Raw genomic sequence first — 20,374 nt, 5'->3', positions numbered from 1 at the left:
GCCAAGCCCTATAAGACGTTCCTGGCCAAAAATAAATGAAAAAAATAAAAGCTTCCAAAAGAATAAACTAAGTCATTATGTGTTTCTGTCACTGTCCCTTCTGGTACAGTCCTGCCTTATGCACTTGCTATTGCAAATGATGTTTGGGATTATTCCTGTGTCACAAGCATTTTTTTTTTAATTTTCATAGGAGACATGGTATAGCCAGAGAGACAGGCCGCCTTCTGCACCTGGTGGTACAGGCTCTGCTCTGAACAGTGTGAATTTCTAGCTGGGAATTCAGATTTTTCTAGTAGCCTCAAAAAAAACCAAAAACCTCCAACACCACCACCCGTTAAAGCAGAAGGTTGTTGTAGGTACTTAATTAAAAATTGTGTAATGTTAATTTTATTGTCTCTCCAGATATGTGTTCCTGTAATACATAAAATGATAGTTTGAAGGGGAGAATTAGAGAGACAGCTATTTCTGCATTGGCAAAGAGAGCAGCAGTCTTTGTTTTTGAAAACAGCCGGGGGCTGGTTTGGCAGCAAAATCTTAACCCGACAGCCATCATGCTTTACCATCTGCTCAGACAAAGCACGCCTTAAACACGGTTGACTCCTGAGCAGAAACAGAGACAGCGTGTGATGTGTACACACACTCACCAGCGACAGTGGGGTCCCAAACCTCCTCAGACCCCTGCCCATCAACACCACTGGAAAATCAATACCCTCGGTGCCTTTTTCTTCTCCTTTCTGGTCATGCTGGTCTCTGCTGCTCTCCCCGTGCACGGGAGGGCTGCCCCGGCTTTTGGCCACTCTGGTCCTCTCCTGGCTCACCGATCCTTTCCTCCCTCCTTCCCAAAGATGTGGAAGCGATGGGGATAAGCACTGGGGGCACGCAAAGCCGACTGGCAGAAGGAAAGCATCGCAAGCTGTGCATCCATGCTGGGCTAGGGGGTCTGATTTGTGCAGCTGAAACCGTGACAAGCGGTTTTGCAAAGATACAATTCAAGAGAAAAATTCAAGCTGACCTCTTGCCACACTTAAGGCTGGGATCTGTGCTAAACGAAACAGAAGTACCAGCTCCGTGCTGCCTTCCACACCAAATACCAGTATTAACTGGACACTTATTTAGGAAATTTTAAATAAAAAAAAATAGGCCTTCTAAACCTCACTGAAAAAAAGAAAAAAAAAAGAAAAAAGAAAAAAATCTGTCTTGGTGGAAAATTTTTGTGTTTTTTTTCCAACAGAGGCTGAGGAAATCATTATTCTCCCTGTCACTCTCCTTCCTGCTTGAAAAAGTAGGTGGGGAAGGAAAGAAAAAGCTGGAGAAGGAAGAAAAAACCAAACCAAACCAAAACACAAAACCAAACCAAATTAATTATTTAAAAGTAAGAAGGGATTTTTGTTACGGAAAAACTTGCAACATACCTTTGACACAGCCGAGTCCACCCATCCGGTGGAAGGGCTGCGTGCCTGGCTGGCGTGGGTTAGGAGGCAGATCAGTTGTCTCTCTGCGATGGGCACGGTGGTAGCACCCTGCCCCGGCTCCAGGGTCCTCCAGCAGCCGCAAAACAAGGCAGAGAGCAGAGGAGAGGTGGAGGAGATGGCAGGAGGTGGGAATAGACTAAGTCCATGCTAAGAATGGGAGACCAGAAGGAATCCACACTGTGAACTGTCTAGGAAAATCTCCTAGTGTAAAGTACAGACAGGGACAAGCTTTTTAGCAGGGCCTGTTATGATAGCACAAGGGGTAATGGTTTTAAACCAAAGGAGAGGAGATTGAGGGTAGACATGAGGAAGAAATTGTTTACACTGAGCGTGGTGAAACACTGGCCCAGGTTGCCCAGAGAGGTGGTAGACGCCCCATCCCTGGAGACATCCCAGGCCAGGCTGGACGGGGCTCTGAGCAACCTGATCTAGTTGCAGATGTCCCTGCTCATTGCAGGGGTTGGACTAGATGAGCTTTGAAGGTCCCTTCCAACCTGAACTATTCTATGAATCTATGAAATGCAGACATCAGAATTTGACTCAAAGGTGTTTTTTTCGAAATTAAACCAAATGCCTTGAATTCCTTCTGAAGCAACTGGCAGCATAGAGGTGAGGTGCAGACGTTGGAGGATCCTTTGGTAAGTAGCAACAGTGGATCAGCTGTGGTCTTGGTGTGGCTTTTCATGAATTTTCAAGGAATTGTCGTGATGGCACCTGCATGTACAAAGAGCACCATTAGGAGATGTTTTCAGATATTTTCATGAGTTACCTGTGGTCACTGGATGACTGAAAACAGAACAGATTGAAACCTCACTTTCTCCATCTTAAATGTGTGGGAGCTCCTCTATGCGGAGCCTCCTTAGCTTCATGGGTCAAATGTTTCAGGAGGATTCACACCATACAGAGCTGCGAGGCTGGAGCCCCAGCCTCGGCCTAACCACATGTGCACATATTTGTCTCCATAACATTTCACCCTTTCTAGCTCAAACAGCTACTGACCCCTTTGGTTGTCTGCTCCCTTGGGTTATCAGTACCTCAGCGGATTTCCAAATTCTAGTATGCTCAGTTCCACACTTGAGATTATTTGGGAGAATTTATTATTTACATTTCTGGGACCTGGTAAATTAGGTTTTCTGATTAAAACTGCAGAGGCGTAGCAGGGCTCCATTGGCATCTGAAGATGGGCACCTTTCCAAGCGGTGATCATAAGTAGGAAATCCAGCACGGATGATCTGCTGGGCCGTTGGCTCCTCTAGTGCTTTTCCTTTTTCACCTGTGTAGGCCCAGCTCTTTGGAGTTATTTACACACGATCGTGGCAATCTCTGTGTACATAAGCTAATATATACAAAGCTTTTTTCACAACCCAGGCCTGAGATTGCAAATTCTCCCGCGCGATGTCTCTTCTCCCTACATGTTTGTATTTAACACAACAAGGCCAGTCTCATGGGGAGTTTCCAGACAGTACAGGGTGGAAACCATAAAATACAGTAGTTCAGATATTAAGAAAGGCTAGAAGACTGTTGGTTCAGAGTTCCTGGAAAGCCTGGGATGGCGTACAAGTGAGGTAATATCTAAAACATCTTCAAGTACATTTCTAAAGCAAATGTTGCACAATTAAATGAAGGCTTCAGAGGAATAAAAAAGCAGAGGCAGATTTGTTTTTCTGTTGAACAGGACAAGTGTGTCATGTTTAATGATTCCCATAGGAAAATGTGGCCTTCAAAATTAAAGCCACAGCCATGTTGTCAGTCTAACAAAGTATATCGGATTGGGACCTACAGAGCTGTAGACCACTGCATAAAACCTGAGGAGTTCTCGCCATCTCTTTCTAGTTGAGTTTTGTCTTTTCCTTGGCTTTCTCTTTTGGTCTAATATGTGTATTCATGCAATAATTATATTTTTTCTCAGGGTCAGAGACCGATGAGCACCAGAGCTGTGCTGCAGATTGCTTCAGCTGCCTCCCGCTGTCCCCGCATATAGCTCTGATCTTATTTGATAGATATTCTCAAGCTGTGTTTCTTAATGAAACTGTCTTTAAAATAGCAATCCATGGGTTCACAGAGCTACAAATTTTTTGCAGTTGTGTATCCGAGACAATTTTATGTTTCTTGAAATTATTCCATTAAGCTTATGTTCAGCTGTTCCAAACACACTTCTGTTCCCTGTAAAAGGTGTGTCCTGCTGCACTTAAAAACACAGGCGGCCTTGGTTGACTGAGTTTCTCTCCTTGCATGTGGAAATAATTGCATGGCACAAAGAACAGCATTAAAAATTGCTTCTACTTTCCTTGCTTCATTTACAGAAGGGGCCTGTTGAGTCTCTTTGTTGAATTCTTTGGACATGGGTTGTTTAAAAAGGACTAGTGGCTTCTTGTGGTGATCCAGGGATTCTTGTCCTGACTCTCAGAATCCACCTGCACAGGACTTTTTGAAAACATTGAGGCTCTTCGCAGTTTTCAGCTTGACTATCCTCATTCACTTGGCAATTTTGGAAGTGAAAATCTTTATAAATCTTTAGATTCTGAGATGCCTCAAGCAAGGACCTTTCACTGAGTGCCTGAAGTTTTCAAACATTTCAAATACAGTATAAATATCACTAAATAATGTCTAGTCGATGTCCCGAAAAGCCTGAGTCATAGTGGTACGTTCATATTCTTGTCAACCTCTTTTGAGTAGACAAGAAGCCTCATTTTTCAATCTAAAACATTCAATAAAGATATTTAAATAGTTCAGTCTTGTGGCTTTAGGATGCAACTCCTAGGCTATATAACAGACTTAGAAAGCTGGAATCTCCAAAACAAGGGAAAACCAAAGCATTGCAGCCAAATTTTCATCTGTCTTCTGCACTTGAACTTATAAACTTGCGTGTGAACCCTTGATGCCTGTCATTAGGATATTTGTACACACCAAAGTGCAAGCGGAAGGTCAGGTTGGGTAGCTGGGCACTGTTCATGTGGTTTGTACACGGCAAAGTTGGGTTTGCATACGTTGATGTGGTATGGTGTATTTCTGCAAATGGAAATCTGAGGCCACTTTTGCAGAAATGTGTTAACCTCGCACTGCCAGATCGTTCGGCTCTTCTCTGAGGAGTGCACACACAAAATTGCGTAACGCTTCGAATCTGAAGCTCAAAATATTTAGGCCTGTCTAACACCGAAATCAGTTAGAAGATTCATTGTGGGGTGCGTTTGATTTCTTTAATAAAGTCAACCAACACATACCAGTTACACCTGAAGAAGGAAGGGAGAGGAAGATGTTGATGTTTACAGTTCTGGCACTAAGATTTTCAGCGTTATAAAAAAAACTAAAACCACTTATCTCCTTATTTACAAGTTTGTAGAAAAAAGATGTTTACTTAAAAAAATATCCTTTTTTAGGATTGGGTTTCCATTGTTACCTCTAAGAGGTAGCTGTGATGTCAGGAACAGTTGTCAAGGAAATAACAGCCCTTCTCTCTTGTTTGTAGCAGGATTTTAGATTTGGCTCCCCCAGGGACACAAGCATCATTTGTATTTCTGCATCTCTGGGATGGGATAGATTTGTCCAGTTTTCTTATTTGCCTTTTGGTTTTGTTTCAATCTTACTTAGGTTAGGCATAGCTGTGTGAAAAATCCCAAACCAAGTAAAACAAATCTTTTATGGTCTGTCTGATCTTCCAGCCTTTTCATTTCTGATGTTAAAACATTTTTATTTCTGTTTCGCTGTGTACGAAAGCCAAAGTGACTGAAATTTAAATTCTGGATCAAAATCTGGCAACTAATAGACTACAAAACTCCGAGGGAAAACATTATTCTGTATGCATGAGACATGAAAGTTAATTGTTTAAGCAAAAGACTTTTTCAGATGTTTAGGTTTTGCGTGTGAATTGTCCCACTAATACTGGCATAAATCTTCTACAAATACTGTAAGTAATACAAATATTTGCTAATAGCGTGTTTGATTTTGAACTTGCTTCACTTGCTTTGGCAAAATGCTGCTCCTGAGTGAGTAAAAGAGTAATTGGGTCCGCAGCCTTCAAGCGCGGTGGCTGCAGCTGTGAGTCACCTCATGGCTTTCAGTGCTGTCTTGGGATCTCTAATGACGGCAGCTGGTCAGAGCGCCGTGTCCCCCATGTCCCCCGTGTCCCCTGGTACCAGCCGTGTCACAGGGCAGCCGCGAGCCCCGGCGGTGAGGACATCGCGTGGGCTGGGAGGTCAGTGCTGACTCAGAGGGGAAGGAGCGCTCGGCCAGACCGGGGTGGTGTGAAGTGCTCTGTGCATTGGGACCTCTGTTTATGACATGACTTCACCCACGCTCACATTTTCATCCTTTTTCTCACAGGGAGGTGCGACAGTTCCCCAAACTGAATTTGTGGAAATGAAATCAAAATGGGGATGCATATGACTTACAGACGTCTAAGACTTTCATCTTTTTTTAATTAAGAGTTTGAAAATGTCGATTTATTTATTTATTTATACACTACAAATATAATCTCACATTCGCTTTACAGATAATTAGAAGTCCTGTGACTACGACCTTCTAGAATTACTGCCCTACCCGTCAGCTAAAGTTGCTTTTGGATAGTACTGATCTGTCAAACCACCCACGAGATTCCAGATCGGTTTCTTTCAGATCTTCAAGTGACTTGGCACTTGAGAGGGCTGGGTGCAATGCGAAGCCTCCCACCAGTCTGGAAATGGAGAGAAGCACAGATGATGCCACCTGAAGCTCTCCTTCCCGACACCTATGGAAAGCTGTCCCTTCAGGCTTGGCAAGCCAGGCGTAGCGACCAGCTGTAGCTGAGCAGGGTATTTTAGTACCTGTTTTTTCTTGTGGATATTCGAATGTCAAAATGTCTGAAGTTCATAAGTCTTTAAAGCACTGACACAAGGAAAAAAAGAAAAAAAAGAAACCAGGAGGGGTCTAAGTCCGTGTTGCTTATGGCATTTTGGGAAGTCTTTTACACCTGCACAAAATGTCTGTAAAGAGACACTAAACTAACCCGCTGCATTTTGTTTACTTGCTTTGTGTGGGTGTAAATGATTAAATAAAATGCCAAACAGTGGTGGATTCAGCATAATGATAGTACTGTTTTAGCTCGCTCTGCGTGGCTTGTTCTATTAATATATGTTTGTGGTCAGGAAGGAACACTGTCTCACTTCGCTAAAATCCGAAACTCGGTAAAGTGCAATATGTGCAGTATTAATTTTGGTTTGACACCTGCCAGGCAAAGATCTTCACCAGCCAAAGGCATTCTTCTCAACTGAGCTCCATCTGTTGTGCAGATCTTTGGTTCTGATATTTCTAAATACTCAAGCCAAAGCAAAAAGCAGAGCCAACTTGAAGAAAAAAATCTCTAGGAGGAATGAGCAGTTTTATCAACGCTAAATATAATGGTTTGTTGTCATACGTGGTTGAAGTCCTGTAAAGGAAACATGTGCAATTAGTTGTGTTATATAAGAAAACAGTCCTTCAGACTGGCAGTATGATTTTTGCTGTTGCATGAAAGGAACATTGATAGCTAAAGTCCAGGCACATGATTTTATTGTTGAAATGCTGCAGCCTTTAGAAAGATTTCTTGGTAGGACAGTTGCTAGTAAAAATTTTTCTCAGTTATTGTACTCGGCAGATAAACATCCCAAGGAGTCTGCTGTGATTTTTGCACACAAAGAGCAGTAGGATTATCACCTGCCTCAGCTCTTTGAAAGACAGATCAGTCTATTTGAAATAAGCATTCAAGTAGTGTCTGTCAAAAGAAGTTAACTTCCAATCCCCCTGACAAAAGTTGCATGATAAGTTTGTCACCTAGCTGACAAAACAATCATTAATTGCTCCAGGTGTCTTTGTTTTGCACTTAGAGTGGGTGAATTACTCTGTCAGAGCTGCCCGGCCCACCCGGGTAAACATTTGCCTCCTATCAAACCATGAGAAGCCTAATGCAAATACATATGTGCTTTATGTTTGTCATGGCTTCATACAACCATCCGCTGATTGTTAATTATTATCTGTGATAGCGTGGAGGAGAAACTTGACTGAGGGAAATGATGGCTTTGTGTGCCTCAGACCAATAGTTAATGGCTGAAAGTGTTGTGAGTATTATCACAGAATCACAGAATTCACTAACAACTGCAGAGCATTCAAAAGTATATAGAATTCTGCTGGCATACTTCAGAATTTGATTTTTTTATTTCTAGAGTTGACTCTTGGTGTGACCAATGGCATATAAACCAGAGGCTCTCATCTCTCCACTCAGGCAATCAGGTAGCTTTGTGCTGTCTAACAATTAGTTGCATCTGGCTTCAAAAAAAGGGTCATATATCTTCTTTCCGTATAACTTTTCAAGTCATATTTGGAAAAAAATCTTTGGCCAAGGTCTGAATGCTCAGCATATGTATTTAAGCAGTTCTTCCAAATAGTTCCTAAAATCTCAGGTGTTCCACAGAACCTCCCAGCCAAGTAGATATTTCTTTTTTCCTTAGTGTCACACAACGTGCTGAACCTGTTCGTGCATTTATACCAAAGGTGTCACTGCAAGGATGCCATCGTTAGCTGTGGCTTCAGTGCTGATGCATATAGCTTATTTACACATAACAATATACAAATTCATACCAAATATCAAGCACATTTTACTTCCACTTCAGTGTCTACAGCAGCATCAAATGCTGCTAAAAATAGAAAAGTATAAAACCACAGAATGATTAAGTCCAGACCTGTCTGTAATGCTTAGGTAATCCTGCTTGAAAAGACAGCAGATATATGTTGTGGTTTTGTTTTCTTTGCACAGATACTGATTTCCCCACATGCATCTGTAGTTGCCATTTTATTTATGAAATTAATTATTTGAATTCTTGGTGTGCAACAGCAGAGAAATAGTAGATAGACTCGTAATGATTTTTATGCGTGGGAAACAGAATTATATCCACACTATTAGCAGCTGAAACTTTGTCCCTGCTCTTCCCAATAAAAAGCAAATGAGCAAGTGGAAACCCAATCCCTTTCAACTCCTTAAACCCAGGGACTGCTCCCTATGGCTTGAAAAGGGTGAAAACTTAAGACAGCATGAATTTATTTAGGGACTTCTTCGTCAGTCTGTTTGACATGGATTACTTCTGAAGGCCATCGGTATAGCAGAGATCTGTGGAGGTACAAAACTTGTAAGACAGATTAAAAAAATGTTTGAGAAAACTGCATAGCTACTGGAACTGAATAGTGGGAATACAAATGAAAACTTTCGTCGTAAAATCTGAATGTTTATGTTTCAGGTTTTAGCAGTCTGCTGCCACATCCACAGCTACTAGGCAATCATTAGCAAGTGATAATATACAAATTAGCTGCTGGTATTGAGCCAAAATAGAAACATCTCAGTTCTTGAATTGCCTGTAGATTTACACAATTTTATGTTGTCTTTTTTTCCTACCCTTATACTCCAAATGTATTTAATGTCACAAAGCATGATGCTTTAGAGCTCACGCAGGAGAAGAAATTGCTATTGAATGAAGATAGATGTACTTTTTAATTACACCAGCAAGCTTTTGGCAGGAAGGAGGTCAATTTGGTACCATGGGTAGATTCAGCTCCACTTGTGGGGGACCATTTAATGTTGCCATAGATTTGATTATCTCAGGATCGTGCCCACAATTTATTCTGCAAGTTGGCTGTCGTAGCATTAGACTCTGATTTATTTAAAATAAGACAGAAAACTTCCAGTCTTTTAATACAGCTCTGAAAAAACAGCATGATGTGGAAAAACGCAGCCAGTCTTAACAATTTATTTCATATTAATGTTCATTTTGATTAGTGCCTTTCATAATTTAATTACAAGACATGGAAGCATGAATTACCATGATAGAAGTACGTTTACAAGTAAGTGTTTTATGATCACTAATTGACAGAGGTTGGTTGTATTCATACACAGTCTGTATATTAATGACTGTTTGCATTCATCAGATCAGAAATTATCAAGATACAGAAGCTTTACAATCCTGCACTTATGAAGCAAAACTGCAGACGTTCTCAGATGATCATAAAATTCTCTGTCAAATTTGTTTTACTGTGATGTAGTCAGTCAAAAAAAAAGTGCCACTTTCTCAACCCTTGTTTTAGGTGTTTTTCTTTTAGTGTGCTTATGGTACAGATTCCATTCTGTAGTTTAGCGTGACTATTTAACTGACCAAGATTTCATTTTGATTACCTTAGAGAAGATAGTGTATATTCTCGATTTATACAGGCATTCTTGGGAAGGTAACTGGGCCTGTTGTTCCTACCAAGGTGCAGGTTTTCCATCACTGGGATTTCCCTGTGCTGAGTCAGCTCTATGGGAGGAGGAGGAGGGAGCTCCCAAGCAGAACCAGAGATCAGCTCATGCTTGGCAATCATCCTTAAGTGGTGTCTTCCGATAGCCTCAATTGGGATGAAGGAGATGGGCATCTCTTTGATAGTGAGCAACAGCCTCCGGAGGAGACAACCAGCACAGAGAGGTGGAACAGCTACCACGGGCTTCCACCTTGCAGCCACCTGTGCAGCTCATCACTCGCGCTGGGCAGGAGAGACAGAGACACAGCTGCACACATCCTAAAGGCAGGAGAAGGATATACATCTTCTTCAAGTTATTTTAATCTGCTTCTGTACATTATTTTAATCTGAGCGTATTAACTTTATATATGGAAAGATGTCTATAATGGAGTCAAGCCGTCTTGCTTCAAACAGTACAGGATTTGGTTCAATTTTTTCTCCCCCCTCAGTCAAACACTCTTTGAAACCCACTGACACCAAGAGGCGAACCATAGTAGTTTTGAATAGACTTTTCATGGGCTGTGTGATCTGTGCTGTTTGCAGATGTATAGAAAAGATATGTCTATGGTGACATATAGAAGAGAAGTATTTTTCCGTGTTCCCTGGAGCATGATTATTTGGAGCTGTTGTGAAATACTAATGTTCTCTTCCCAGTCTTTGAATCAGACCATTGTATAATTAGCAACAAAGACAACAAGAAAAAGAACAACACCCAAATTGTATAGTAGGGGTTGGTTTCTGGATAGTCTGTTCCACTTTTTTCACTGATGAACTATTTGAGCTTTTGTGTTTAAACAGGTTCTGAATCAGACCCTTCTAAAGTTCACAGCAACTAAATAACCTTATAATGCTTTATGATCATTTTTTAACTTGCACGGGAGGGCTGTGCTCTCTGTGCAAGCCTGCCAAGTGTCATGTATCTGGAGTGATACTTTTTCATCTGGCACACCAGTTGTTCATTGCCACAGATTGGCTTAGAGCTGATGAATTTGGATGTGCTGTAGGAAGGGGGCAGGCATTTGCCTGCAGTTTGGCCTGTTAGGGCAAGGTTGGGAGAGAACAGCTGAACAAGAAAGCAGAAGAGCACCTGTACAAATGGAGACCCACTGTCACCTCCCATCCCATTTTCTAATAAACTGAGCCAAGCCACCCCATGCAGTTGTCCAGCACCCTCTGTTTGTTCCATCCTTCTCTCCAGGACCTCCACCATGATCTGCCCTTTGACTTCAGTGACCTACAGCATCCATTGGGACTCCTTCAAAACAATTAATCTCTGCTTTCCCTGTCATCCAGCATTTCTGGTGGCTCAAGGGAAAAGGTTCTTCCTCCAGAGGGTGGTGGAGCACTGGAACAGGCTCCCCAGGGAGGTGTCACGGCCCCAAGCCTGACAGTGTTCAAGAAGAGACTGGACAAGGCCCTCAGACACATGGTGTGAACTGTGGGGTTGTCATATGCAGGGACTGGGATTGGACTCAATGATCCTTGCGGGTCCCTTCCAACTCAGGACACTCTATGATTCTGTAAGGGGACTGCAACTCTCAGATGTCTCTGATCTCTCCATTACTGGGAGTGTTACACACCTTCCAATTCAGGTTCTGCAACCCCACCTCAGTGCTCTTGAAAGCCTGTCCCAACCTGATCCACCGAGTGTTGTTCTCCTTCCTGACCCACTTCTACCATTGTGCTCAGGCCAAGGGAGTTCCACTTTAAAGCAAATATACCTGGTTAAGTGCAAGTTGTTTGCTATTGTGACATCCAGTCATTAAATAATTTCTGGAACATAACACGGCTGCCAAAACACACAGCAGGCAGTCTGGCAACCATGACCCTGCCCGTTCAGTCCCCACTGCTGGGTCTGTGGTTCAGGCTAGTTGAACAAGTACTCTGTGCCCAGAGGGGGCTGGGGGGAAGCAGAGCCTGGCACTAGATTCTTTATTATATATGTTTCCCTTTACCTGAAGTGCCTCAAATGTCCCTGCTAGCACATTAGCCACAACAGTTCTGTGGAGCTTCGAAGTCCCTTTTAGCACAATTTCCTATAGTAACCAAGGCTGTGTGCTCCTCCGCTGCGGGCTGTTGTGTGTTTGTGTCTACCCTTAGTAGCTTCTGAACCTGTTGGCCAAATTCAAGAGGGCTGCCTAGTTGCTGTTGCGGAGAGGAGCAATTTCACGAGTATCTTGAGAATTGGTAAGCAGCTGGAGAAGTCCTGAAGCATGAGTCAACTGTAGGACTCGCACCGGGGGGAAACAAGGCTTCTTTGGTTTGCTGCTTGTGGAACTGCTTGATCTAAGTTTAGCGCTTCTTAGGGAAGAACTGTACTCCAGATGCCAGGAAAGACAATTAAAGAGGGCTCTGAAACACTTGCTTTGAACTCTCCAGAAATTATGAGCAGGGTCTGGTGGTAAGAGGGTCAAGTGAACAACAGTTAGTGATTTGAGTCCAGATCACTGAAGGACTCTGTACGCCTGTCAGTAGGAGATGCTGGGGCCAGACACATACCTATGCAATTACTCCTTTTTACAGTCCCGTTCCAACTAGGCAGGGTCTGAAGCCCAGAATCACCTACCTGTTTCTGATGTGTTTATATAAAAATTAGAGCATTTGTCTAGCATTATTTCTGCAAAGGCCTCTAGCATTCAATTTTGCTCTGTTTCAGCGTAGCCCTTGATTCCTATGAGAGTTTTATCTCTACCTCTCCATTCTAGGGGTTGGGAAGCATTCTTCACCCTTTCCAGGGAAATCTTTACATTTTTTGCTGGCATGATTTATCTGGAGAAAGGGAATGAAGAGGAGCATGACTGTGAGCCTCAGCATTAGGATGTGCAGCTCAGAGAGACCTGGGTTCCCATCTCCTCTTTCAGGGCTGCTTCTGTCTTCTTATCCAATTAGTATGTATTATACATGGTCATTTAAGTGGATAAAACACAGAGGCAGCACTGGAAGCAAACACCAGTCCCCAGAACATCCTTTCCCAAAGGACAGATTTATTAGATAGTTATTAGATAAGAGGCAGGCCATTGTATCCCTGGCTCTCAAACTGTCTCCTGAACTGCCTGTGGAGTTGTCCTTGCAGAATTAGGCAGCAGCTGATGGATACTTTTTCAGCACTTTGGATTCAGGTACATCATCTCCATCAAAGTCACTTTTACACAACAAAGAGCAAAAGACTAAAAGTTGGGTTTGCGTTGCATCGTGTAAAAATGTATTGACTGCGTAAGGAAGACTCCCTGAAACTCCAACAGATGCTTTTGGTGATGCACAGAGAAGTCACACTTACATAGAAAAGGGTGCTTTAGACAAAATCATAAGGCACTTTGGGCTGCCAGCAGTTCTGAGGAATCAGGTGAGTACTTTGCAGATCACCAAAAAATGCCTCAGCACTTTTTGCTGCTGTATCCTGTGCTGGAGCAAAGCTCGCTTGCTCCCCACTGCGTTCCAGCAGCATGGAGGGTGGGAGGTCAGTCCCTCGATGCTGATAAAGATTTTCCCATGATGCAAGACAGCCTAAGAGATGATCTCAGCTTTTTTCATCACCTAGAGAGGGTGATGAGAAAGCAAAAAAAACTCTTTAAGTGATTCAAAGCCCATTTTCACTGGACTTTATCTTGCATCCTCCCACTTGTGCCAAGCGGGACAAAGCTGGGGTGAGTTTATTTTCCATCCCCCTGATTGTTACAACATCTTCTTGGAGTCTCCTACTTAAAGCTGGAGAGGTCCTGAAGAAAAAGAAGTGCAAAAGTCACGACCGGCTGCCTTTGCCCCATATGTAGCTTTGGTATCTGGGTTACTCTGTTGTGTCTGGTACATATCTGTGTTACTATTTATATCCAGCTCTGTTTCCTGTCCACACTCACCAGCATCGCTGTGTCCCCCGTTCTGTCTTGGAAGCAGACATACACACGCAGGCCAGAAGTTGTCAACATCGCCTGTTTTTTTAACTGGGACAGCTGGGGTAAAGGCTTAGGGTGGATGAGCTTCTTTGACCAGCGAGAGCTGGAGATGGGGAGAAGCGCATTGCCTCGTGCTGCAGCTTGGATGCAAGGAGCTGCGGGTCTTTCTCTGGGTCTCTTTCAGATCCAACACCAGGGTGGAGAGAGTCCTCCCCACCTCCAGCCCATAGAAAGGGGATTGTCACGTCCCAAGCGCTGGGTTAGCGAGCTGGCTGGCGGTCCCAGGCGTGCAGCTCTGCACCAAGCTGGCTCGCTCCCCAGCATGAAGTCGTCTGCTCTCCATCCCTCAGGGACTTCGTGGCTTCGGTGCGAGAAGCGAGACTTTAGCCCCTAAATCTGCGCAGCACATGGCTCTGGCACTTCACATCGTAGACTGTGTCCACAGCTGGACATGGTGTTTCGCTCTGTGTCCTTCCCGGAGGCGACCGTACCACAGATCAGCTTCTCTGGGGAAACCCTTGAGATGCTCCAATGGTGCCCTAAGCCCTGCTTCTTACCCTTTCTAACCACACAGTCCTCATTTTGCTAAGCTGAAGAATATATTTAACATAAGCACATACACCTCCACATCACATCCACCTAAAGCAAGAAGAGTTTAACATTTTTTTGCAAAATTGAGGTCGAAGTATCCTAAACATACCTTTCAAATGCAACTGCAGGATCTGCATAACTGACACTTTTGCTCTGATCTTGTTACCTCCCTCAGGCAGTTCCTGACAAACGGAGATTCTAAGTGAGGGCCTGTAGTAAACATAACTAAAAAAAGGCATCTGTAATGTTTTTGCAATGTGTTCAAAGCAGCTTGGGTGCTGAACACAGAAAACTAATTTCCCTTTTATTTGAAATGCCATTATGTTTATTAAATTAAAAGTGGCATTAATCCTAGAACAGATCCAAATCTTTTTATGATTTTACATTTGTGATAGCTAAAAGATCTCACTAAATATGTCTCTGTACCTCTAACTAATATTGCCCATCATGTAATACTTGTCTCAAGTTTTCCTCAGTGACTTTGTATCAGAGCTGAAAAAGAGCTATCACAGAAAATAAAATGGGACTGAAATAACAGTCCTTTGTATTAAATTTGACATTTGGCTTCTGTCCCAGAATTTTCCTGTGTCCATATTAGAATCAGATGCTAGCCTAAGATGAAAAGATTTCCTGGATGGGTTTTATTCTTATTCTTATTAAAGGGCTGATAACAGGCTGAAGGCAAGATACTTGTTGTAGTAAAAAAATCTGCCTAGTATCAAAGGCTAGATGGACAAGCTGACATGTATTATTGTTAGGTCTCCCTGCTTGATCACATTTCAGTATCATAAAATCATTCCGCTAGTGAACATGAAGTATAAAAATTCCAGCATGAGAGCAAAAAGCCCAGGCTGGCAGGTAATGCTCCTTTGGGCACGCTGCTTTGTGCTTAGAAGCTGACCATAAGCCAATGCAAAGGTTTAACATCAAAAAGCAGTGTTGGTGACAGCACTGGGTAGCTATATTTATTTTAAATTTTATTTATTCTCAAATATTTTTATTCATGAAAGGCACTCCCTCGTCCTGACCTACCTGTGGAGCTGGTGTCACGTGTGATGTGACAGCATAGGGCAACCCCACCAGTATCACCTCAGCCTTCTTCATCCTCTGCCCCATCCCCAAACCAGCTGCTTGTCCCAGGTTCCTTTGGCAATCTGGAAACAGAAAGATCAAAGGGACCTAACTACTCTTCAGAAGGCAATTTTCCCTTTACTCAAAGCAGCTTTGTATAATACTTACATATGATTGGGCTTAAATTGTACAAACATTTGCACACTCTGGGTATTCTGTGCAAAAAACCAATTATTTTTGATAAAATGAAGGAGTGGTGCTTTCTAGTGTTGCTGTTCTGCAGTAGTGGAGACTGTGAGCATGATATTGGAGCTATAAATTAGATTTTGCAAAGTGGTTCTTCTGTAAGGAGTTTGCTGCTTCAGGCTGACAGGCTATAATTAGCATTTTCTTGGGGATATTTTTGCTCTGTTTTGATGCAGTGTCTTCAGCAACAAAAGTAGGGCAGCAATCGCAGGCTGCATTGACCCTTCATTTCAGCTTGTGATCACAAAGACTATCAAAGAGTATCTTTATCGAAGGGTATCTTTACAGATACCTTATGCTGCTTTTCTAAATGTACCTTTTTTAAGCAATTGGTATGCGGTTTGAATTTACAGGCAGAGAATTGTTTCGTCAGTGCTGGGTGTTCACAGCATCGACGTCAACATCTGAGCTTATACCCAGTGCTCCTTTTACAGTCAATGGAGAGAAATGTGCATGTTTAGAGGAGTAATTAATCTGATTATTTTAGACATCTTCTTTCCAGTAAGATGGATTGAATTCTAGAAGCGCCTATTTCTCTCCTTAGTGATAATTAATCCTAGTATAATTAGTACAGGAGAGGCTGATGTAGTTAGGTGACATGGATCCCATACAGCGTGTTTCTGAATAGCATTGTATTCTCACTCTGCTATTATACAGAATCACAGAATCACAGAATGTTAGGAACTGGAAGGGACCTCGAAAGATCATCTAGTCAAATCCCCCTGCCAGAGCAGGAACACCCAGATGAGGTTACACAGGAAGGTGTCCAGGCGGGTTTTGAATGTCTCCAGAGAAGGAGACTCCACAACCTCCCTGGGCAGCCTGTTCCAGTGCTCTGTCACCCTCACTGTGAAGAAATTTCTTCTCAAATTTAAGTGGAACCTCTTATGTTCCAGTTTGAACCCATTACCCCTTGTCCTATCATTAGTTGTCACAGAGAAAAGCCTGGCTCCATCCTCGTGACACTCACCCTTTACATATTTATAAACATTGATGAGGTCACCCCTCAGTCTCCTCTTCTCCAAGCTAAAGAGCCCCAGCTCCCTCAGCCTTTCCTCATAAGGGAGATGCTCCACTCCCTTCATCATCTTTGTGGCCCTGCGCTGGACTCTCTCCAGCAGTTCTCTGTCCTTCTTGAACTGAGGGGCCCAGAACAGGACACAATATTCCAGATGAGGTCTCACCAGGGCAGAGTAGAGGGGAAGGAGAACCTCTCTCGACCTACTAACCACCCCCCTTCTAATACATCCCAGGATGCCATTGGCCTTCTTGGCCACAAGGGCACAGTGCTGGCTCATGGCCATCCTGCTGTCCACCAGGACCCCCAGGTCCCTTTCCCCTACACTGCTCTCTCCCCAACCTGTACTGGAACCTGGGGTTGTTCCTACCCAGATGGAAGACTCTGCACTTTCCCTTGTTATATTTCACCTTTTTCTTTTTTAATGATCAGATTACCATAGGGAATACACAAAGAGATCACTTGTGTTTATAAGAAATACTTGGTTCATTCCCTAAGAGGTTTTTACTGCTGATAATTACAGCTACCTTAATGCTCCCCATGAAAGCTGTTTTGGTAGTTGTATTGATCCTGTCCTCTGTGACTTGGGTACCAGTTCGATGCTCAACATCTTCTTGGATAAAGGGTGCGTTCTGGGGCATGTTGGGTACTTGGGCAGTACTAAGGGACAGCGAGCAGAAGTTTCTGAGGGACCATGGGACTTTCTTGCACTCTTGTGACAACAGCTTCAAGGAGGCCAGATGAATGGGGCTGTGGCACATTGTGCTGATTTGACTTAAAATGAGTTAATTTTCTTCATGCAGTTAGGAACCTTTCTTGTTTGGGAACAAGAGATAACACCCTGTGACAGAGTTAATGTTTTTAATTGCTCTGGTCTGAGAGCCAAGGACATTCTGAGCGCTCTGCCCACAGGTGCGAGGCAGTGAGGAAGCGGGGCATGGATGGGGCAGAGCTTGACTGACATCCAGACTGATCAATAAGAGTATTCCATCCCATTAGCACCATGGTTCATATTTCAGGAGAGTTGGGATCTTCTGGTCTCTCTCTCTGTCTCTCTTGCTCTCTCTTTTTGTTGGAGCCAGGACAGAGACCTGTTTGAGGGAGTTCTGTTTGGGACTTTCTTTATTTCAGCCTTTTGCCATCCTGCCCTTTGCAGAGGCCTCTGGGCCTTTCTGCCTTTTTCTCTCTTCTCTCTCTGGGACCGGCTGTTCAGGACCAGGTGCTGCTTGCTGGGACTGGCTGCTCGGTGTGGACAGAGTTTTTGAGGAATTGCATTGAGTAGCTTTTATTTTATATTCTATTTCTATTTTATATGTATATTTACTAGTAGTGTATTAGTATTTTGTTATTTTATTAAGCAGTGTTTATGTCAATCTAAGTTTCTCCCTTCCCTTTCTGTTCTCTCCCCTATTTGGAGATGGGGAAGCGATGGGGAATGAGTAAGTGGCTATCATGGTTGTATTGTTAGCTCAGGTTAAAACACAACACACATATATGCCTGGTTTTGAGAACGTTACTATAAGTGGGATGGGGGATAATGAAACATAATTTGTACTGGGGAACAGTGCTGATGCCCTGTTTGTTTGGGATCACCTGAGCTGTGCTTGTGGGTTCATTCAAACAGAAGAAAAGCCCCCAAAGCTGGTCTCCTAAAGATGAATTTGCCAGGTACGACAGGGCACAAAGGGTAAGTAGCATCTTAGGAGACAGAAGAATTTCCTGTGAACAGCCCTTAGCAAAAAAATAGAGTAATACCTACTAACTAAGGAATCAAAGTTATTTCAGAAGTTTACAAAGAGAGTCACAGAACAGCAGTAATAAGGTGTTATTGGTCCCGTAATTGTCACTATATCATGCTGGTGCAAGCAGATTGACTTTCAGAGGGTGTTGGCTGCTGGAAACGTGTTCCTCAAAAACCTTTCTTGTTCACTGCCCCAAAATCTATAATTACTTTTGGAAGTCTTGGCTTTGAAGTAGAATTCTGATATCTGTATTACTGACGCCCAAAACGTAAAGGCTCCCTAGTATGGTCCACTGAGCATTAGTTTTCCTCTAATTAATCTTCTGGTTGATTATGTAATTATTTTTTCTAGGTGAGTATGTATTCTGTTTCTTTAATTAATTATTTCACCTCAGCTTTGCTTATTCCCTCCTTTGTCAAGGTTTTACATTAATATTTGCAGCATTGCCAAGTGACATATGTGTGCATTTTTTTTCCTTTTTTCTTTTTCCTTTTTTTTTTTTTTTTTTTTTTTTTTACAGATATAACTGAAATTGCACCATATATTTTGAAGACTTCACCAACAGATCAGCAGCTGAACAAACTGGCAAGGAGACTGGGACCTGAATGGGAGCATATCGTTCTGTGCTTGGGTCTGTCCCATACTGACATCTATCGATGTAAAGTCAATCACCCGCACAACCTGCAGTCACAGATCGTAGCTGCATTTGTCCTCTGGAGACAGCGTTTGGGGAAAAAAGCCACAATCCAAAGTCTGCAGGCCAGTCTGATGGCAGAAGAAGTGGATCCTTCCGTGATACAGTACATGCTTGAGTGAAACCTTGCTATCGATGGGGAGTTTTCAAGTACTTCATTAAATTAAATAAAGAGGATTCACTGAAATGTATGTGGAAGATCTGATGCCTCAAACTGGAAAAAAAGGGGATTGCGAACCGTGGGTTTATTAAGCTTAAACATTCTAGTTTTCTGTGGCATCTCGTGACTTGTAATTCTTTTCATGCCAGATTAATTTTTAGCAGGCATTAAAAAATGGATCACTCTTTCCTGTTCACTGTTGTACTATTCCAGTGGGGATATAGGGTGACACTTAGTTCTTGCACGCAGGCGGTCCTGCAGTGAGCTCAGCAAGGTTTCTGATTTCATTGCGGGAGCAACACTTGGTTTAACCTATTTTCTGGACTACATAGGAGCCTTTTTTACTGCTGTTCCATGCTAGTTCCCTGATATCCCAGCAAGAAATGAGAATAATCCCTGTTACTAATTTAACAATTTTACAACAGTTATTGCAGGTGGCTAATTTCGCATTTGTAAAAGTTTTAGCATGTATGGTTTCTTGCTAGGATAGATGGCTGCCACCTTGGTCTGCCTTTGAAACTGGCCCTAAGTGGAAGTAACAGGAACCTAGTGTGCCTGTGAGGGTTTCTCCTGGTATTATTTAATGGGTGTAAGTTTCTGCAGGGAGACAGGCACCATGCACCTATGTCATCTCTTAGCATAGTATGGATGGGGAATTCTCAGAGAAGACATGTGATGCAAAAGTGATCAGAGCATAGGCAGGAGCCAGCAAACAGAGCAAGGAGGTGCCTAAAAACCGAGATAACTTCTAAGTTGTCCGTGTTTGTCTCGCCTAATGAACTGGGAGACACCTGGTGCCTGCTGAGTCTTTGCAGTGTGCTCTGGATCTTGTTCCACGGAAGTTTTATTTCAAAGTGTCATAGGCACCTTTCTCTGACCACCACATGTCCAACATTGTACTGATGCTTGCAGGTCTTTTCTGTTCAACATGAACTCCTCCCTGCCCTCCTTCCAGATTGTGCCATCCACCAGGCTCATTTGCTCTCTACCAGCTTTTCTGCTCCTAATGGGGGCAGCTTCGACACCTCTGTCCCCAGGTCTTTGCCAGCTGCAATTGCACCACCAGTGATGGTTAGATCTTATCCAGAAGAACTGTAAAGCTTGGGCTTTTCTCCTCCTTCCCTCCTGTCAAGGAGATTTTCTTCCTGCTGGAGGAAGCCATGAAGGTTTTTACTGACCAGGTAAGTGGGCATCAATCCCCAGGTGCCTATCCAAAGGC

The 20,374-nt window shown here is 43.0% G+C and overlaps 1 protein-coding gene across 1 annotated transcript in view; it reads left to right on the top strand.

Annotated features, from left to right (window-relative positions):
* Positions 1–19,326, top strand: part of CRADD (CASP2 and RIPK1 domain containing adaptor with death domain) — a 78,071-nt gene extending 58,745 nt beyond the window's left edge. Inside the window, exon 3 of the mRNA XM_065626779.1 lies at positions 18,822–19,326. Within this exon, the coding sequence (XP_065482851.1) occupies positions 18,822–19,117 (296 nt within the window). The 3' untranslated portion in view covers positions 19,118–19,326. The remainder of the gene's footprint in view (positions 1–18,821) is intronic.
* Positions 19,327–20,374: the final 1,048 nt, after the last annotated feature.

The sequence above is a fragment of the Caloenas nicobarica genome, chromosome 1 (assembly GCF_036013445.1).
Source record: "Caloenas nicobarica isolate bCalNic1 chromosome 1, bCalNic1.hap1, whole genome shotgun sequence".
Classification (NCBI taxonomy): Eukaryota; Metazoa; Chordata; class Aves; order Columbiformes; family Columbidae; genus Caloenas; species Caloenas nicobarica.
Note: the sequence above shows the minus strand (reverse complement) of the source record. Positions and strands in the feature narration are given on the sequence as shown.